General features: G+C 54.2%; 1 protein-coding gene across 3 annotated transcripts in view; it reads right to left on the bottom strand.

Annotated features, from left to right (window-relative positions):
- The window catches only part of SLIT1 (slit guidance ligand 1), a 59,956-nt gene extending 54,409 nt beyond the window's left edge, over positions 1 to 5,547 (bottom strand). For 2 of the 3 annotated variants that reach the window (XM_068197839.1, XM_068197840.1), the window contains exon 1: positions 5,200 to 5,546. In XM_068197839.1, the coding sequence (XP_068053940.1) occupies positions 5,200 to 5,402 (203 nt within the window). In that variant the 5' untranslated portion in view covers positions 5,403 to 5,546. Of the gene's footprint in view, positions 1 to 5,199 lie in introns of all 3 variants that reach the window. The other variant, XM_068197842.1, reaches the window with a different exon arrangement.
- Positions 5,548 to 16,516: the final 10,969 nt, after the last annotated feature.

The raw sequence follows: 16,516 nt of genomic DNA, 5'->3' as shown, positions 1-16,516 counted from the left end.
GGACAGGACACCCTTTCCCTGTCCACACCACCCTGGTGGTACCCCAAATCCCTTCTGTTCCCCCAGGCTGCAAGTTCTGGTGCCCGTGGGGGTCCCTCATGCAATCCTTTGCCTTTTATAGCTGCCTCACTCTTCTGCCAGCCAGAGTTTTGATAGGAAACAATGAAGCATGGGAGAATGAAACTCAAAGCAAATGCACGTACTGTTAGGGGTCCGTTTCTGTAACCGAGCTGTTTCTGTGTGTGCTGCCCTGCACTGGAAGCGTGGCCACCATGCCCAGCCCACCCTGGGACCCTGGGCACAGCAGCAACAGCATTTGAAGGTGCACATGAGAGACCCACGATTAAAGCTGGAAACAATTCCCTTTCCTTGCTCCCGCCTCAGCAGCCTGGAATTGCTGTTAGCACAATGCATCACTCTGGAGGACCAAAGTGGCAGCACATTTAAGGCAAAAATATCTGTTTTAAAGGATGCAATAAAACAGAGCCAGGGAAGGGTTTATAGGGAAGCAATTGCTGTGTGGGGTGAGAAGTGGTCACCAGAGGCCAATCGGCCTGGCTTTATTGCCTGTTACTGGTGACTTTTCCCAACCAGGGGACAATAGATCCTCCACTATCAGCCTCCACTTCAGTCAATACAAACATGACATAGTTTTTTAAACTAATATTTTTCCAGCATGCAATTCCATAGAGAGTGAGAACGCAGCGTTACCATGGCAATATATAGACAGCATCTGCCTTGGACGTAGCTGAAGGGAGAAACTGGAATAGAATTGCAAATTTCCTCTGTCCAGGAAGGCTCCCAAGGAAGCCACTGCAGTGGGCTGGACGAGCTACCTTCCCAAGCCAGCCTGCATCCTCCCAGTGCCCAGCACTATCTCTCCTGAGAGCTGAGGCTGCAGGGCCAGCCAAGCACTGCCCTGGCTGGACAAAGGTCCTGCATCCTGCTCCAGAGCGCTGCAGAGCCTGCGCAGACGCTCTGCAACCAGACTGCTCACTGAGAACTTGCCCGGGCACTTCAGGGAAGGGAGAGGTTGACTTCCTCAAGGTGCTTCCTAAGAAGGAGCATTGCCCGAAGCCCCTGAAAGGAGAAGCAGCCCAACAACTGGAGTGGAATGCAGGAGTGCTGCTGTGACACACCAGCATGGCTGCTGCAAGACATTTTGATTAACTGGTGAGAGGTAGATGCAGGTGAATGGATTAAACATGGTCTGAACAAGAGCTTGCTGCTGGAATTTTGGCAGGGGATGGTTGTGCAGTATGCAAGAGTGCTCCATGTGCAGCCGCCCTGGCATGGTGCTCCCATACCCAAAGGCTGTAGCTCAGCACCCCTTCCCTCCAGCAATGCAGACAGACGGATGGCAGGCTGGCTACAGACTGTATGGGGCCCATTTCAGCACAGGCAAACCCCCAAAGTTCGGGAACAAGGCAAACAGAAGCTCCATTAAATGCTGAGGCCAGGGACCCTGGAAAGGAAAAGCCAGAGCCAAGGGGGTGCAGTGATGGGGACCCCCAAACCCAGTTCTGCTGCCTTCCACATGGGGGCAGGGACACAGCACAGCCCACAGTGAGATGGGGAAGTTCAGCTCATTGGAGAGGAGGCAAAAAGAGCAAGTGGGGCAATTCTCAGCTGTCAGCCCAAAAATTCAATAGCAGAAAAGAGTGACACAGTCAATTCATCCCCTACAAGCAAAGAGCTGGGCTGGAAACTGCCATTTGACAGTGGCAAATTTGCACTGATCCTGCTGGCGTGGGGAGACCTATCCACCTCCTCAACAAGGCAGTCTGCTCTTCAGAGACACTTGCAAAGAAAAAAAGAAAGAAAAACAAGCAAATGGGGAAGGGAATTGTGACCTTCTCCCACAACTCTTCTCTGGTGGCTAAAGCCTGAGGGACTCCTGGAAGCAGATGACACTGTAGTGCTGGAGGATTATCACCCCTCATCCAGCCTACAAAGCCTTCAGGCCTCTGTTGTGCTTGCCCGAAGTGTAGGCAGGAGCACAGGCATTTGTGAGAAGTGCCCAGAGAATTTGCTGCTTCCCACCTTGCTCAGCCCCGATCCAGTCAGAAGGCAGGTGCGTAACCCCCATTTATGTTGTGTTGCAGATTAAAAGGCACTTAGGGAGCAATGTGCTGTGCCCTGGTACAAGGGAAGAGGGGTCCTGTGTCCCCCCCATGCAACCATCACTCATGGTCCATCCTAGACACATCTGCAGCCCTTACTCTCTACCAACAGCATTGCACCCACCAGGAAGACAGCACAGGGCAAACTGAAACAGAAGACAATTTTTCCCCAGCCCATGATTCTCCAAAGTTGCAGTGACTCTGCAAGGCAAGTAATTCCCTGTTCTTCAAAGGAAAAGGGTGTGTTGCAAAAGCAACGGAGCAAAAACACATGCTCACAGCATGCTGCTGACTGAATCCCCACAATGGCAGTGCCAGCAGGCCTGGCTGCAGCAGCAGTGCTGCCCTGTCCAGGGGCTTGACCCATGCCACCATGGGGCTCAGCCAGGTGAGAGGCTGGAGAAAGCCTGGAGGCTCTAAACACCACACTGGCATGCAACAGGCAAGAAATTCAATAGCAGGGACATCACTGCTCACTGCCACTGCGGGATGCATGGTGAGGTTGGCATTGTTCGTGCTGTGCATCTCAGGGCTTGGAAAAAGAGGCATGCAGTGGAGGGCACTGGTAAGAGGTTGATGACTTCCCACAGAGAGCTGACCCCTGGAGAGAGCAAGTCCTGAGCACAGCCCCTGGTGCAGACTCCCCTGTGGCTTGCTGACCTTGCTCCATTGAACACTGAGAAGTTGGAGATTGCAAGGTTGCAGCCTGCTTACAGAGAATTGAAACTCACGAGCTGTTACAGCAGGATTTCACTGCTAGGCGATAGACCTGCTCTGCACAGACACCCTCCAGCACCTGCATGGGTGTGCAAAACAGCAGGAAGTAGTTATCCAGCAGACAACACCCACGAGAGAGCAAGCATGTCTAGCTCAGTCCAGACAGAAGATCCGGCATCACCAGCTGCATTAAAATCCAGAAAACCCAATGCTGCTGAATGGCAACAGGCATGGAGGACCAGGTCAGTGGAGGCAGAATGGGAGACAGGAAGCAGGACCCACCTCCAGAGCAGGAGAGATGCCCTGCCAGAACAGGAGTGAGACACCCAACAAGGGCATCCTCCATTAGCTCACTCCAGCATTGCTTCATTTGAGCAGTGCTGAGCACCTGCCCAACGGGCGCAGGTGGGGACTCCATGCCAACCCTCCCCCAGGACCCTGCACCCAGAGCTGATGCCAGTGACCCCATTAAGCTCTCCAAGAGGCAGAAAGGGCTAGTGCGGGCTATGCATAAACCTTCCCTCTGGCCTGGGCACAGCAGAAAGGGGGATCCTGTCTCAGACCTCATAAACTTGGTCTATGGGATGGCAACTCACAGCAGCCTGGTTGCTGTGCTGGGTAATAATCATCTGTATGAGGATAATTATGGTGGGAGAAAAGAAAACTCCTCTAAAGTGGTATCCTGCAGAGCTCTTGACGCTGCCTGCTGGGTGCAGCCCTGGCAGCTGCCAGCCTCTCTGCACTCCATGCATGCAGTCCTCGCCTGCAGGGTCTTTGCCCATCTGCAGGCAAAGGACATGATCAAACTCCAGGAGCTGCAAACAGCACGGCACAGGGACAGGAGCACCGTGTGGCTGTCCTAGAATGTATCCCGCAGCTCTGCTGCCCAAGGAGGCAGCAGCTCAGCATTTCCCTGCACTGCAAGGGGGATGTGGGAGCAGCCTGGCCCCAATGCCTAGACAGCTATTGTGCCACTATGCTCTACTGCAGCTACTGGGATGGGGCATCTGCTGCTACTGAGTGGAGAGCATAGGCCGGGGACAGCCCTGCTCTCCTGCTGAGACTGGGTTCCTGCGTGCCAGGAACCTGCTGCCAGCAGCAGGTTGGACACGTTCAGCTCATGCTGCTCTCCCTGCTTGGCCACAGAACCCCAGGCAGGCAGACCTGCCGAGCCAGGCACAGCAGCAGAGGCCCCTCTCCTGCTCGGGGGAGCTCAGCAGGTAGGTAACACGGGACCCACACAGCCAGCTGGACCTTGACTGTGAGAGCAAAGCCTTCCTCATGGGGGCCTGGGACACCTCCCAGCACCCCTGAGAACGTGGCAAGGGATCTGATGAGCAGTGAGGTGCAGCCACAGGACACTGGAGAGGATGGGTGAGCTGTCTGGCTCACGATGGGTGATCTGCATGGCTGAAGGGTGGTCACACCGTGGGAGACTCTCAAGAGGAGCTGAGGCAATGGGACCTGATCCTAACACGATCCTAAGCACTCCCAGGAGAGCTTCCTGGGGACAAAGAGGTGCCCAGCACAGGTAGGGGCTTGGGGTGACAGAAGCCCTCAGAGAACCCCTGTGGCTGTGTAGCTACCCTGTGACAAGTCACTGGAGGGGTGGCCACACACCTACTGGGGGGTGCCATGGGGCTCGCAGACCCACACACGCAGTCCATTCTGGGTTGCCCCAGCGCAAATGTCCCCTGGAACAACCCACTCCCTCGGGCACCGCTCTAATCCCAACTCCGCTGCACATACTTTCACAAAGACTGGCACACGCGGGTTCTTGCACATGCCGGACCCCTTGCAGGACCCTCACACACACACACCGTGCCCCAGCAGGCTCTCACACACACCCTGCTCTCCACCTCGACGGGCTACTGCACCTCCCTCAGGAAGGGCACGAGGCATGTAAACTCACCTAACAGGCCCTCGCACACGTATCGTCTGGACGGGAATTTACAGACACAACCCCCGGGCGTAGCGGGACACCGCACATCACCCACCCCACGAGGTTCTTGCACACGCACCTTTTGGGCGGCCGACCGTGGCCCCACGGGCATTCGCACACGTTCTGCCCAGAACAGACACGGTGGGCACTTGCACACACCCCAGACAGGCTGCTGCACACCCCCGCCACGGGCAGCCTCTTCCACACGCATTCCCTGACGGGCTCCCGCACATACTCTGACAGGCTCCCGAGCGCGTTCCGCACCCCCGCGGGGCTCTGCCCCCGAGGGACACTCGCTCCCCACGCGCTTTTGGACACACGCCCTCGGACAAGTCCCCGGCCCCGGCGCCCCGCCGGGCTCCCGCACCCTCGCCGCCGCACGCCCACCGGCGGCGGACAAAGCCCGGCGGTACTCACAGGCGCTCGGTGCCGCGGGGGATGCTGCGGGGCACGGCGCGCAGGGCCGAGCCGTGGCAGTCCACCGTGGTGCCGCTGCAGGCGCACAGCGGCGGGCAGGCGGCGGCGCGGCCCCGGCACAGCGCGGCGCACGCCAGCAGCCAGGCGGCGGCCCGCAGCCCCGCCGGGACCCCCGCCGGCCCCCCGGGGGTCGGGGCCGCCATGGCAGCGGGCAGTAGGGTCAGGCGGTGCGGCCGCTGCGCATCACCGGGGAGCGGAGCGGAGCGGGGCACGGCTCGACGCGGCGCGGCTCGGCTCGGCTGCGGGGCGAAAGCCCCGTCGGCGCACACCCGCCCACCCTCACTGCCGCCCCATCCCGCAGCCCAGGCTCAGCCCCCGCGCTGGCTCCTCCCCCCCGCCCTGCCCGCCCCGACGGGCCCCCCCGCCACCACCCGCGCCCCTCCCCGCGGCCCCGGTACCCGCGGCGGCGGAGGTAGCGGCGGTCCTGGCCGGGCAGGGCACGGGCACTCCGGCCGCCGGAGCCGTCGGGGCTCTGCAGCGCTCCTCCGTGCAGGAAGGTGGGCTTCGGATCGGTCCCCCCTACCTGGGACAGCGGGCTGTGTTCGCGGAGCACCCGAGTTCTCCGGGAGAGGCTGCGGGCAGCGGCACTCCGGGGAGAAACAGCCTGCGAGCCAGGCGGCCGCACCTGGCAGCCTGAAACTCCATCCCATCATCCAGAGAGCCCAGGAGAGGCACGAGGACCCGGCAGCCCACGGCGACCACAGGACAGGCGGGCGCTTGTCAGCCGGGATTGTGCCTGGCCCGTGAGCGGGAATCCCGCGGCTCAGCACTCCAGCCTGCAGAAGGGACTTGGGTGGCAGCTCTGCTTTGCTATTTTTCCCACACACAAACAGCAAATCTTGAAGTCCTGGCTGTGGCGTTAGCTATGTTCTTTTCCGTTACAGAGGAACACGTTTAAAAATAAAGTAACCAAAAAGTCTTTTTGGCTAAACTACAGGGAAGAACGAGTCAAAATACACCTATTTCAATGCAAAAGAAAGTGAAGCCAAGAAATCTTATAAGTTTGGCCCTAAACAGCTGACATCTCAGAAGCGCAAACATTGCATTCATTTTATTGCCTTCCATTTTTTCCCCTGAGATCTGCAAATGCAAGGCAGGAGGGTGTAACCAGGAGGGTTAGTCACCTGTTTAAGTAATGACACCTAACACACTTGTAACCCCATGGCTCCAAGTGCTGGGTCCTTAAAAAACAACAGGTACTTTGGTGTGCCCAACACAGTTCTGGCTTCTGGCAGCAACTGCTACAAATGTCCTCCTCAGGGAGGAAATCCATAGAAGGAGGGGATGTGGGAGCCTGTTGCACTGCAGGAGCACAGTGGGAGAATGGTGTGTGAGCATGGACACCCCCGTGCAACAGGGAATGGTGGAGATTTGCAGGTATGGTGGCAGGTCCCAGGGGCCAGAGTGCCTCTTAAATCAATGCCCTCTGCACATGGAACTCCACAAGCTCCTTAATCAGGGCAAGAGAGAGGTGTCTGCCTGGGGTCCTAGTCCAGCAAGGGCCACCTCACACACACAGGGTTGCACCAGCTTGGCCCAGATCAGCAGCTCTTTTCCATCCCGAATGCCGGCTCCCATCATCTGTCTGCATTTTTGTGACATCTCCTTCCTCTGGCCCCAGTCCCAGGAGGAAGCTGCGCCTGAGATGGATGAAAGGGGTTTGTTCCTTGTTGCTACCCAGCAGCCCTGACAGCAAGGAAGATGAGCTGCTTCCCAGGACTCTGGGAGCCGACCCCTTGCTGGCATAGCTTCTGCAGAGGTGTCCCTGCAGCCTGTCCTGGGGCTCCCAGGGAGACCCTGGTGGCAATGACACCTAAAGGGGTCTGAACTGTAGACCTTGGCTGAATTTTGGGGGGTGAAGGTTGTTTCAGAATGGCTTGGTGCCCCCCAAAGGCTGCTATCAGTGTGATGCTTGTGACACCCCTCCCTCACAAACTCCCCTTCACCCCTTGGCTGGCAGAGCAGAACCAGGTCTTCCTAACCTGCCCTTTACCTCTGGTGCTGGCAGGAAGGCAGGAGGGAGTGAGGGATCTTGTTTCCTCCATTGTTGCAGTACTTGCCCCAGGCAAATCCTTGTGATCTGCAGAAAAAGCAAGTTCTGTCCATCTCTACATCCAGCTGCAGCAACATGCAGTCACTTACACGGGGCTGTGGTCTTGGCAGAGGGAGTAGCTGGCAGGGCTTGCCTGGAGCCCACCATCACCTGTCCCGGTTCCAGTGGGAGTACAGGACTGGGAAGCTGAAAACTCCATTCAGGCTGACATCCACATTTTCTCCTGTAGGTACCTCAGCTCTGCTGTTCTCTGTGAGCTTTTTGCCTCTGCCTGCCACTCAGGCCACTGCCCCATGCCCCAGCACCACGGTGCACCCTACTGAGCTGGGCTGCCAGCCGTGGCTGACCCCTCAGTGTCTGCTCCAGCTGCAAAAGCAACACCCTTCCAGGGCTGCCAACACAGCAAGGGCTGGCTGAGCCAGGACAGCATGTGGGGGGACAGGCTGTGTACCAAGACCTCAGCCCCTGGTGCATTTGGGTGATCCCAAGTCACCCAGGCACCCTGATGGGGTGGGCCTCAGAGAGCAACAGCTGCCTGGGAAAATCCCAGGGTTGCTCTGAATATGGATGAGGAGCAGGGAGGAAAATAAACCCCAAACTTCTTTATCAGAGGAGGCCTGGTCCTGCCGTCTGCCACCGGGATTTGGGCCAAACTGCTTGATAGAGAGAGAGACCATCTGGATTGTCTGATGGGCTCTGGGTTTGGTTAAAATGAAGCAGAAGCTTTTTTTTTTTTTGTAGGAGTTTCCATGGGAAGATCTGGGGAAGGGTTCCAGGGTACGCGCCAGACCTGTCGTGCAAAGAGATGCGAAGCAGCTACAAAGCTTCAAACAAAAAATTGCTGCCAATTTTAAGCCAAGCCCCCCAGGGCAGCATCCCGGCATTTCCTCCCACCCAGGACAGGTCACAGCTCGCCCCTGTTAGCCCTCCCGTGGGCTGGGCTGGCACTGGGTCCCATGATAGCACCTTCCAGCATGCCTGGGCTTCAAGGCAGTGTGTCCTGTACCCTGGATTTGGGCATGCGGAGGGGAGGCAGCACACCCGGGTTCATTTGTACCACGCTTTGAAGCAGTGCTGTGGCTGTCACCTGTCCACAGCAGTGCTCAGCCTTTCTCAGGGTGGGGTCAGGCACTGCTACAGAGCAGAAGTGTTTAAAACACAGGCAGTAGGGTTCTAGTGGGTTAGTTGTGGCTGGACACCAGGTGTCCCCCAAGGCCACTCTGTCCCTCCCCTCCTCAGCTGGTCAGGGGAGAGAAAATATAATCAGAAGCTCATAGGCCAAGGTAAGACCAGGGAGAGATAACCAGTTACCAACAGGGGCAAAACAGGCTTGACTTGGGGAAATTGGTTAAATTTATTACTCATCAAATCACAGTAGGATAATAAGAAATAAAATCTAATCTTAAAAACACATTTCCCCATCCCTCTCATCTTCCTGAGCTCAGCTGCACTCCCAGTTTTCTCTACTTCCTCCCTACCAGTGACATGAGAGGATGGGGAATGAGAGCTGTGGTCAGTTCATCACACTTCGTCTCTGCTGTTTCTTCCTCCTGAGGAGAGGGACTTCTCACATTCCTCCCTTGGGCATCCACCAGCTCTAGTGTGGGGTCCTTCACAGGCTGCAGGTGAATCTCTACTTCACCATGGACCTCCATGGGCTGCAGGGGTACGTCCTACCTCACCCTGGGCTTCACCACAGGCTGCAGGGGAATCTCTGCTCTGGTGCCTGGAACACCCCCTCCCCCTCTTCTTTCATTGACCTTTGTGTCTGCAGAGTTGTTCCTCTCACATATTCTTTCTTCTCTACAGCTGCTGCTGGTGTTCTGCAGGAACTTTTCCCTTTCTTACATACATTATCCCAGAGCTGCTACCACCATCGCTGATGGGCTCAGCCTCGGCCAGTGGTCGATCCATCTTGAAGCTGACTGGCACTGGCTCCATCGGACATGCAGGAAGCTTCTAGCAGCTTTTCACAGAAGTCCCCCTGCAGCCAAAGCCTTGGCACGCAAACCCAACACAAGCACGCGTGCGTGGCGCCTGCTCCAACCTCCCTGCTGAGGATCATTGCCAGCTGCAGGATCTGTCATCCCTTGCACTGGGACTGTGCTTTGGACCCTTCCTTCCACCAGCAGCACCTGTCTGGGGAGCAGTGGCCATAAGACCCAGCTGGAGATGTGTTGGGAGCAGAGTGGCCCGTAACCTTCGTAACCTTCGCTTCTAAGCGTCCCCCAGAGACTTTGTGCAGGCTGGGCTGCCGGGCTGTCCTGGGCCACATCTGTCATGCCTGGCCAGCTTGGCTCATGCTGGGAGGCCAGGCAGACACACTGGGCTCGGGAGAGTGAGGCATTGTGTGGGAGCAGGCTGGCGTATCAGCCCCATTAGGGTACCTATTGGGCTCCTGTAGCATGACAATGCCCTTGATGGGTCTATTATAGAGTGGTGCGGGCAGCTGGGGGCACTGGGGTCATAGTAAATCTCACCTGGTTAGCAGCAGCAGCAGGCAGGGCTGGGATGTGCTCTTTTCTGTGTCCTTCTAGGGACAAGCCCTCCCTCACAAACAGCATCACCCTGTGAATGTGGCCAGCATTGCCTTGCAAACTGCCGGCACTGCCCTGTGAGCATAGCCAGCATCACCCGCTAGACACTGGCAGTGTAGCCCTGTGAACACCACCACCATCACCCTCCAAACACGGCCAGCATTGCTCTGTGAAGGTGGCCCCACTGACTGCAGGAGCCGGGCAGCTCTACTGCTTGGCAACCTTCACCATTGGGACCAAGTGAAAGAAACAGCATCCACTGACTGCTCTGAGATGATGCAGGAGATGCCAAGACTCCCAAATAGGTGGATTTGGCCCCAACCTAACACAACAGGGACCATCCAGTTAGGGGGAACCCAGTCTGTCTCATTGTGGAACAGCAGGAGGATGGTCTACAAGGCACTGCACGCCTGCTTTGTGGCGTGGCTGAGCAGAGGGGCTGAGCTCTGCAGCCTGGCTTCCCAAAACCAGCTCTAGCCCACAAGGAGAACATTTGCACCAAGCAGCCCAGATGCAGATGAAGAGATGCTGTTCCCAGCACGGCTGGACACACCAACAGCCTGGGAGCTCCGCGGTGCAGTGCGAGCTGGTTTGAATAAACCACACGCGAGGAGGTGTCTGTGAAGCGCCTTGCACATGGAAATGCTATTGTTGGATCAGGGGCTCCAGGGCCCCCAGATGTAGCAATTGTTCCACATCCGCGCTGTGCACACACACACTCTTTCCCACTCACTCTGCCTGCAGCCACTCATTAACCCTCCTCAATGAAGATGCATTGGAGGGATAATTTACTGTTTAATAGACTAACTTTCCATTTGCTGTTGCCAAGCGCATCCAACATATTTCTCCACGGTGCCATAAACTGCAGCTCCTCAGCCATAAAACCCTGCCTCCCAGAAAGAGCAGGTGGGTTTTCAGGATTCAGCTGATGACCTTGGCCACAGGGTAAGCAGAGACAGTGTTCTGTTGTTAGAGGAACAGGGCTTGTTCCCACCAAGCCCTTTCACCCCCATTGTACTGACATCCCTGGACTGGGAAAACATCTAACCTGAGAAATAAGGAGTGCCTCAGTGCCTCAGCCTGATGGATGAGAGAGGCAGAGGCTCTGTCCTGGTTTTGTTGATGAAGATGCCCTGGGTGCAGACCAGCATGCCTCTGTTCCATATTTATGGCTAGCTGGCAGCCAGTCCCATGCTGGGGTGTGATCAATAAGCTCCATGCCCACTTGGGCTCATTGTGCTCCCACAGTTGCAGATGGCCTTTCTGTGCCTTGCAGTCCCAAAGTTGTGAGCATGTGTCTTTGTGTCCTTGCGTCCTTGCTCCTCCTTCCCCAGCCCTTACAGTCACAAGCTACTAGAGAACAAAAGAAAGTCAGATTCTGCTCAGTCTGGGACAAGGGAAATCCTTCCATCTCCCATCACCCAAATTTCCACAGACAAACTTCCAGGCTGCAGGTTCTGCAGGAAGGAGCACCAGCCCCACAGGCATGAGCCTGAAGGATTGGCTACCAGGGTCTGGCTCTAAAGAATGGCAAGAGGATGCCAGTAGCCAAAAATAACTTGAAAAAGAGAGGGAAAGGGTTCAGCTTGCCTTCTGACAGCTCTGCTTGGCCCTGGATGCAGGCAGGGACTCTCCTTAGGGCTGGAGGACCATGCTAGGGGCTGGCGGCAGAGCTGATTTTTGATTTTGAGAACATACTTCCTCAGCCTTCTCAGTGCTCTTTATGTTTTTGTTCACTTTATTTATAGTCCCAGCTTCCCTCTTCCTCCATCTGCCAGATGTAGCCAGGGAGGAAGAACCAGGCGTCTCCAAGCCTGCCCCCAGCACATCTGGCGCGGGGCCCCCAGGGCTGCGGGCGGGCAGGGGGTCCCGTCCCGCAGTGTGTGCTGCCAGCCCCCTCTTGTGCTGCCGCTGCAGAACGGCCTGGGAGAGGCACAATGGAGCCAGAGGTTTTGTGCGAGAGGATGCCGAGATCCTGCTCCACAGAGAAGCAAGGCTCAAGCTTTGTAAGCAAAAAGGTTGGAAGAAACAAACTCTAAAACAACCACAGGTCAAGACAGACACCCTCATATCGTAGACCTGTGCACACATCAAGTTACATGCAGCCATGATGGCCAAGGCAGGTTGGCACCTCTATTCATCACAATTCCCAGTGGCACAGGAGCTTCAGCCAAAAGCAGAGCATCAAGTGGGACACAATTCTCTCCAGTGGAAAAGGAGACAATCTAATATCATGTAAGGCACTGCATGGGAGGGCTGGGTGGTGGATTTGTAAATCTTCCCCAGCAGCAAGGCAGGGGGGGCTGGTTTCACTTGGGAGAGGAGGAACTGGGGAAGAAATGACCACTCCAGCTGTGACTCAGCAGAGAAAGGAAAGCTTGTCTCTCTCCAGACTAAAATTGAAGGCTGGTGCTGGGAAGTACCTGAAACTCACCCTGTGATGCATGGCTGGGGACAGCAGCTCCTTGCACAGGAGCTCCAAAACAACCCCATCACATTCCTCATGTGTGGGCACTCCCCAGGAACAAAGCTGGGCTGCAACAGGATGGGACCAGAGAGGTGGTGCCAGGTGAGATCCCACTCCAGGCCACAGCACAAGTGTAAGGTCAGTGTGGGACCCAGCACGGAGATCTTGGCATCTACATGCCTGAACAGTTTATGAGCTTCAACACAAAACTCTCACTGGGGAGATGAGCAAACAGAACGAAACATGGTAATTTAGTCACTCCGTGAAAAAATATTAGTTAATCCAAGCCAATGAGATTGTAAAGCCTGATAACTGGTCTGGCTGATGCCAATATCTGTTGCTAGCATCAGTCATGTTTTTTGTCTACACGGTTGCCCTAGGCAGTGAGATGCAGCAGCAACATGACAGCTCCCAGCCACACATGATAATTTAAGAGAGAAAATATCTTATTTCAACTCCAAACCAGGGCAGAGCAGTTAAAAAAAAAAATCAAGACAACTTGCAAAAATTGATTTAGATAGCAGTGACACCCTGAATAACTTATTTGCAAGTCTGTGCTGTGCAATTTGAGATAAAAACTGTTTAATGAAATGAAGGTGAGCACTGCTTGTTTGCTTTGTAACACCACTGCTGTGCATACATACCAACAGGCCAAAGCAAACACACTGAGAGATGAGTGATCCCCCTTTAAATATATACCTTCACCCAGTGTTGGGTCCCAGTGCCTACTGCCCTTTCACTTGCAGTCAAGCATAAGTGCTTGGATTGTGGCTTCAGAAGCCAAAACCTACTCATTTTTTAAAATAATATAAGCCAGATAAAGCTGTCACTTTGAATCACAGCTTATCAGGGGGGCGATATTTGGATTTTCAGAATTGAAGATAGCTGTTGTGAGTTTTTGCATTCCTTTGTTCAAGATGTTCAAGAAGAGAAATGTCTCCCCAGACTCTCATGCCCACTTTGAAGTGCACAGAGGCCCGTCGCCTCCTGCTCCCTGAGCTCCAGGGAGATGGGGCTCACCATTCCCATGACACCCAGCTGCAGGCATGGAGGAGAAGGGGGCTCCTTGGGGCTCAGCCTGCAGGAAAGCAGCGCCGCTTTCAAACACGCTCCTTCTCCTGCTTGTTTTTCAATTGCATGGCGAGGATGTTAATGAGTGTCTGAGCTATGGCAGGCAAGCCCAGGGCATTTCAAACGTGGAAGAACTTCACAGAGAAATAATCTGCATAAAATCTGAGACGCCATTATTAAGAAGGAGGAAAAGAAAATGCAAGCAGAAAGCATCCTCTCTCGGCAGCCAAGAGTGGCAAGAGAAGAATGGCCCTACAGAGAAAAATTTATTCATTTGATCCATTATTTATTTAAAGTGTTCTTTGTAAAACTGATTTCCCATCACCCTGGATGACAGCAGGGGGAAGACAGGAAAAGAAGAGGTCCAACTTCATACTTCCAAGGAAAGACAGCCTGTCTGGGCACCCTGTATCATGCAAGTATCCCAGAGGCTTTCAAGCCCTCGTGCCATGGGAGGCCAGTGCCATGCCTGCAGGTGGGCAGCACCTCACCAAGCACCCCCACACTTAAGAGTAGTAGCCCTGGGCTTCTAAGCAGACATTTCCTTCTTTTTGAAGGTGGATGGGAGTCTTGTTGTCCCAATGAAATTGCTTAAGCCACCAAGCAAAACCACTAAAAATAAAAGCATTTAATGTGGTGTTTTCACATAACACACAGAAAGGCAACAGTCTGCAACAGTACTGACATAGCATATATAAATAAGGACAAAGATTAAAAATACTTTGGAAATGATAGACTCTGGGAACAGTTAGCGGCTGCTCTGGGAAGAAGCATCCTTATGAGTCACTGCACAGGGCAGACAAACAAGACACATCCAAGCATGAGTAAAACTCTCCCGTGCCTGGGAGACAGCGTGAATGCATTGGGACAGCCACAGCCAAGGTCCAAGGGGCAGAATCTGTCAGCCATCACCATCCGCAGCATGGCGAGCCCAGCACCACAGACTAAAGCCCAGGGCACTGAACCCCTCCCAGGACTGGAGACAGCACCCACCCCCTTGGCAGGTAAGGCATCTGACACATGCAGAAGGCCTGGCCAATGCCCCATAGGTAACTTTTCTTAGAGCTGAACAAATCTCAGCTGTGCCAGAAGCGAGACAGAGCCTCTGAGCTAGAGCCATCAGTAAGGGGGGACAGTGAAGAGTTACATTTGTCTCATCTATATGGGAGCAGTGTACTTAGTTCTAGGTACAAGACTGCCTTGCCAAGCAGTCACCCATACAGAGAGATATGAGATATGCCAAGTAAGGACAATGGGGAGAGGAGGAGTGAACAAATGCTTCACCCAGCAATTGCCCCAATGCAAGTAAGAGCAGAGATAGCAGGAGCAGACCCAGCTCTCCCTGTGCTGCCACTTGACCTTTGTCTGTGCCTCATCTCTGCTCAAAGGCAAAGCTGCAATTCCCAAGTCTCTGCTAACAGCAGGCTGCAGGCACAGGGCAGAAGAGCAGTCAGAAAAACATGGTGCCCTTTGGAGAAAAGCACACAGAGCTTCAGCCTCTGGAGGGAATGATTACAGACACATCCAAAAAGCACATACTACTATCACAGCAAACAGCCTCTGCCCTTCCTCACAGCATCATCATCAGTCTGGTCCCTGAAGAACCACAGCCTTTTCTTTGCTGTGACAGAGGCTCCTAACACCAGCAAATCCCAACTCACACATCTACAGTCCCTTACCCCCTATATTTTCAAGGCTCCAGCTTGGGGTCAGACTGGGGACAAGCATCCTTGATATAGTACCAAAAACCACCCTTTGTACCAAGCAGCACAAGGATTTGTATATTAAAAAAAAAAAAAACAACCTCACAATTTAAAGAAGTGACAAATTCCAGTTAAGTTGCACAGGGCTCCAATGCCCTGTTCTGACAGCTCCAGCCAATCAGACTGAACTCCCTGTTCATATCCCAGTATTCACACCTCCTGCCACCAGTTGTTTCAGAAAGCTGTCAAGAGCAGAGCTCTAACTCCTGCTGGCTGCTGGTTCTTAAAGATTAGAAGACAAATATAATTGGATTCCAGAGATTATTTACTTTGCTGAGAAGGGCTGAGAAGTGTTGAGATGGTCACCCAGCTGATTAAATCTTCATTTCACAGTAGCAACCCTGTGTGTATCCTACCTCAGAGTGCTTGCAGACAGGTTCTTGGCAAGACTGGCTTACTGGAGCAGTTTGGCTTAACGAGACTGCTGACATTGGCCAGCTGTGATTGGGGTTTATCCTGTATCTAGATTTCATCTCATTTCTGCAGCTCAGACCAAAGAGCTGAACCCAGCTTCAGCCCTTTCCCCCAGTTTAATGACTAATCAGCCAGTCGCCTTACCAGCCATCCAGTTATCTTGAGCCAAAGCCTTTGGCACCATTTGCAGCAGATCACAAATGGATGGAGCCCTCTCTCACCTCTCACACTGTTTTTCACTCACAGCCACAAGACTCTGCCTGCCCCAGGCACCTGAACTTCCAAAGACTAGGCTGGTCTGCCCCAGACAGCCTTTGCCAGCCTCCTGCTCTCCTCAGCTTAAGCCTCCCTGGGTGAACACAAAGCCAAGACACTCCTTGTTCAGAACTGTGCCACTGAAACATGAAGGCAGTGAGCAAGGGCTGCCTCCAGCTCAAGCTAAAACAGAGGGATGAGTTTATTGGGAAAGCTGCTTTCCCCTGGCCCTACTTGAAAAGATGGCATCCAGAGCCTCTCCTTACAAGCCCATCCCATGCTCTGTACCGTTTGTGCACTTCAGCCCTTTGGAAACAGCAGAGCAAAATGGAGCCAAGAAGCAGAGAAGGGCATGCCTCCAGAGGAGGACTGGAGGCAAGCTTGGATGTCAGGATGTGGGTAAGGGTTACAGCCCATCATTCTCACTGCTAACATGGGGAAGGAAGCCAAACAAGCCAACATGTTAAAAACTCAGAGCAGAAAAGCAAAAAAATACAGCCTAGCAACATTACAAGAAAGCTGGGAATGCACACAGGGCCCTGCAATGAACAGGGCTCTCCTCATAAGCAAGCACTCCAGCTCTTCCCAGAGCCAGCAGGTCAGACATGCTGCACAAGTTTTGGTTAGATAGTGGTTTGCCCCATAGTAGAATGAAATATAATTTATATACAGAAAGAAACAAATCCCTGCAATCCTT

This window comes from Anomalospiza imberbis, chromosome 8, assembly GCF_031753505.1.
Source record: "Anomalospiza imberbis isolate Cuckoo-Finch-1a 21T00152 chromosome 8, ASM3175350v1, whole genome shotgun sequence".
NCBI classification, from domain to species: Eukaryota; Metazoa; Chordata; class Aves; order Passeriformes; family Viduidae; genus Anomalospiza; species Anomalospiza imberbis.
Note: the sequence above shows the minus strand (reverse complement) of the source record. Positions and strands in the feature narration are given on the sequence as shown.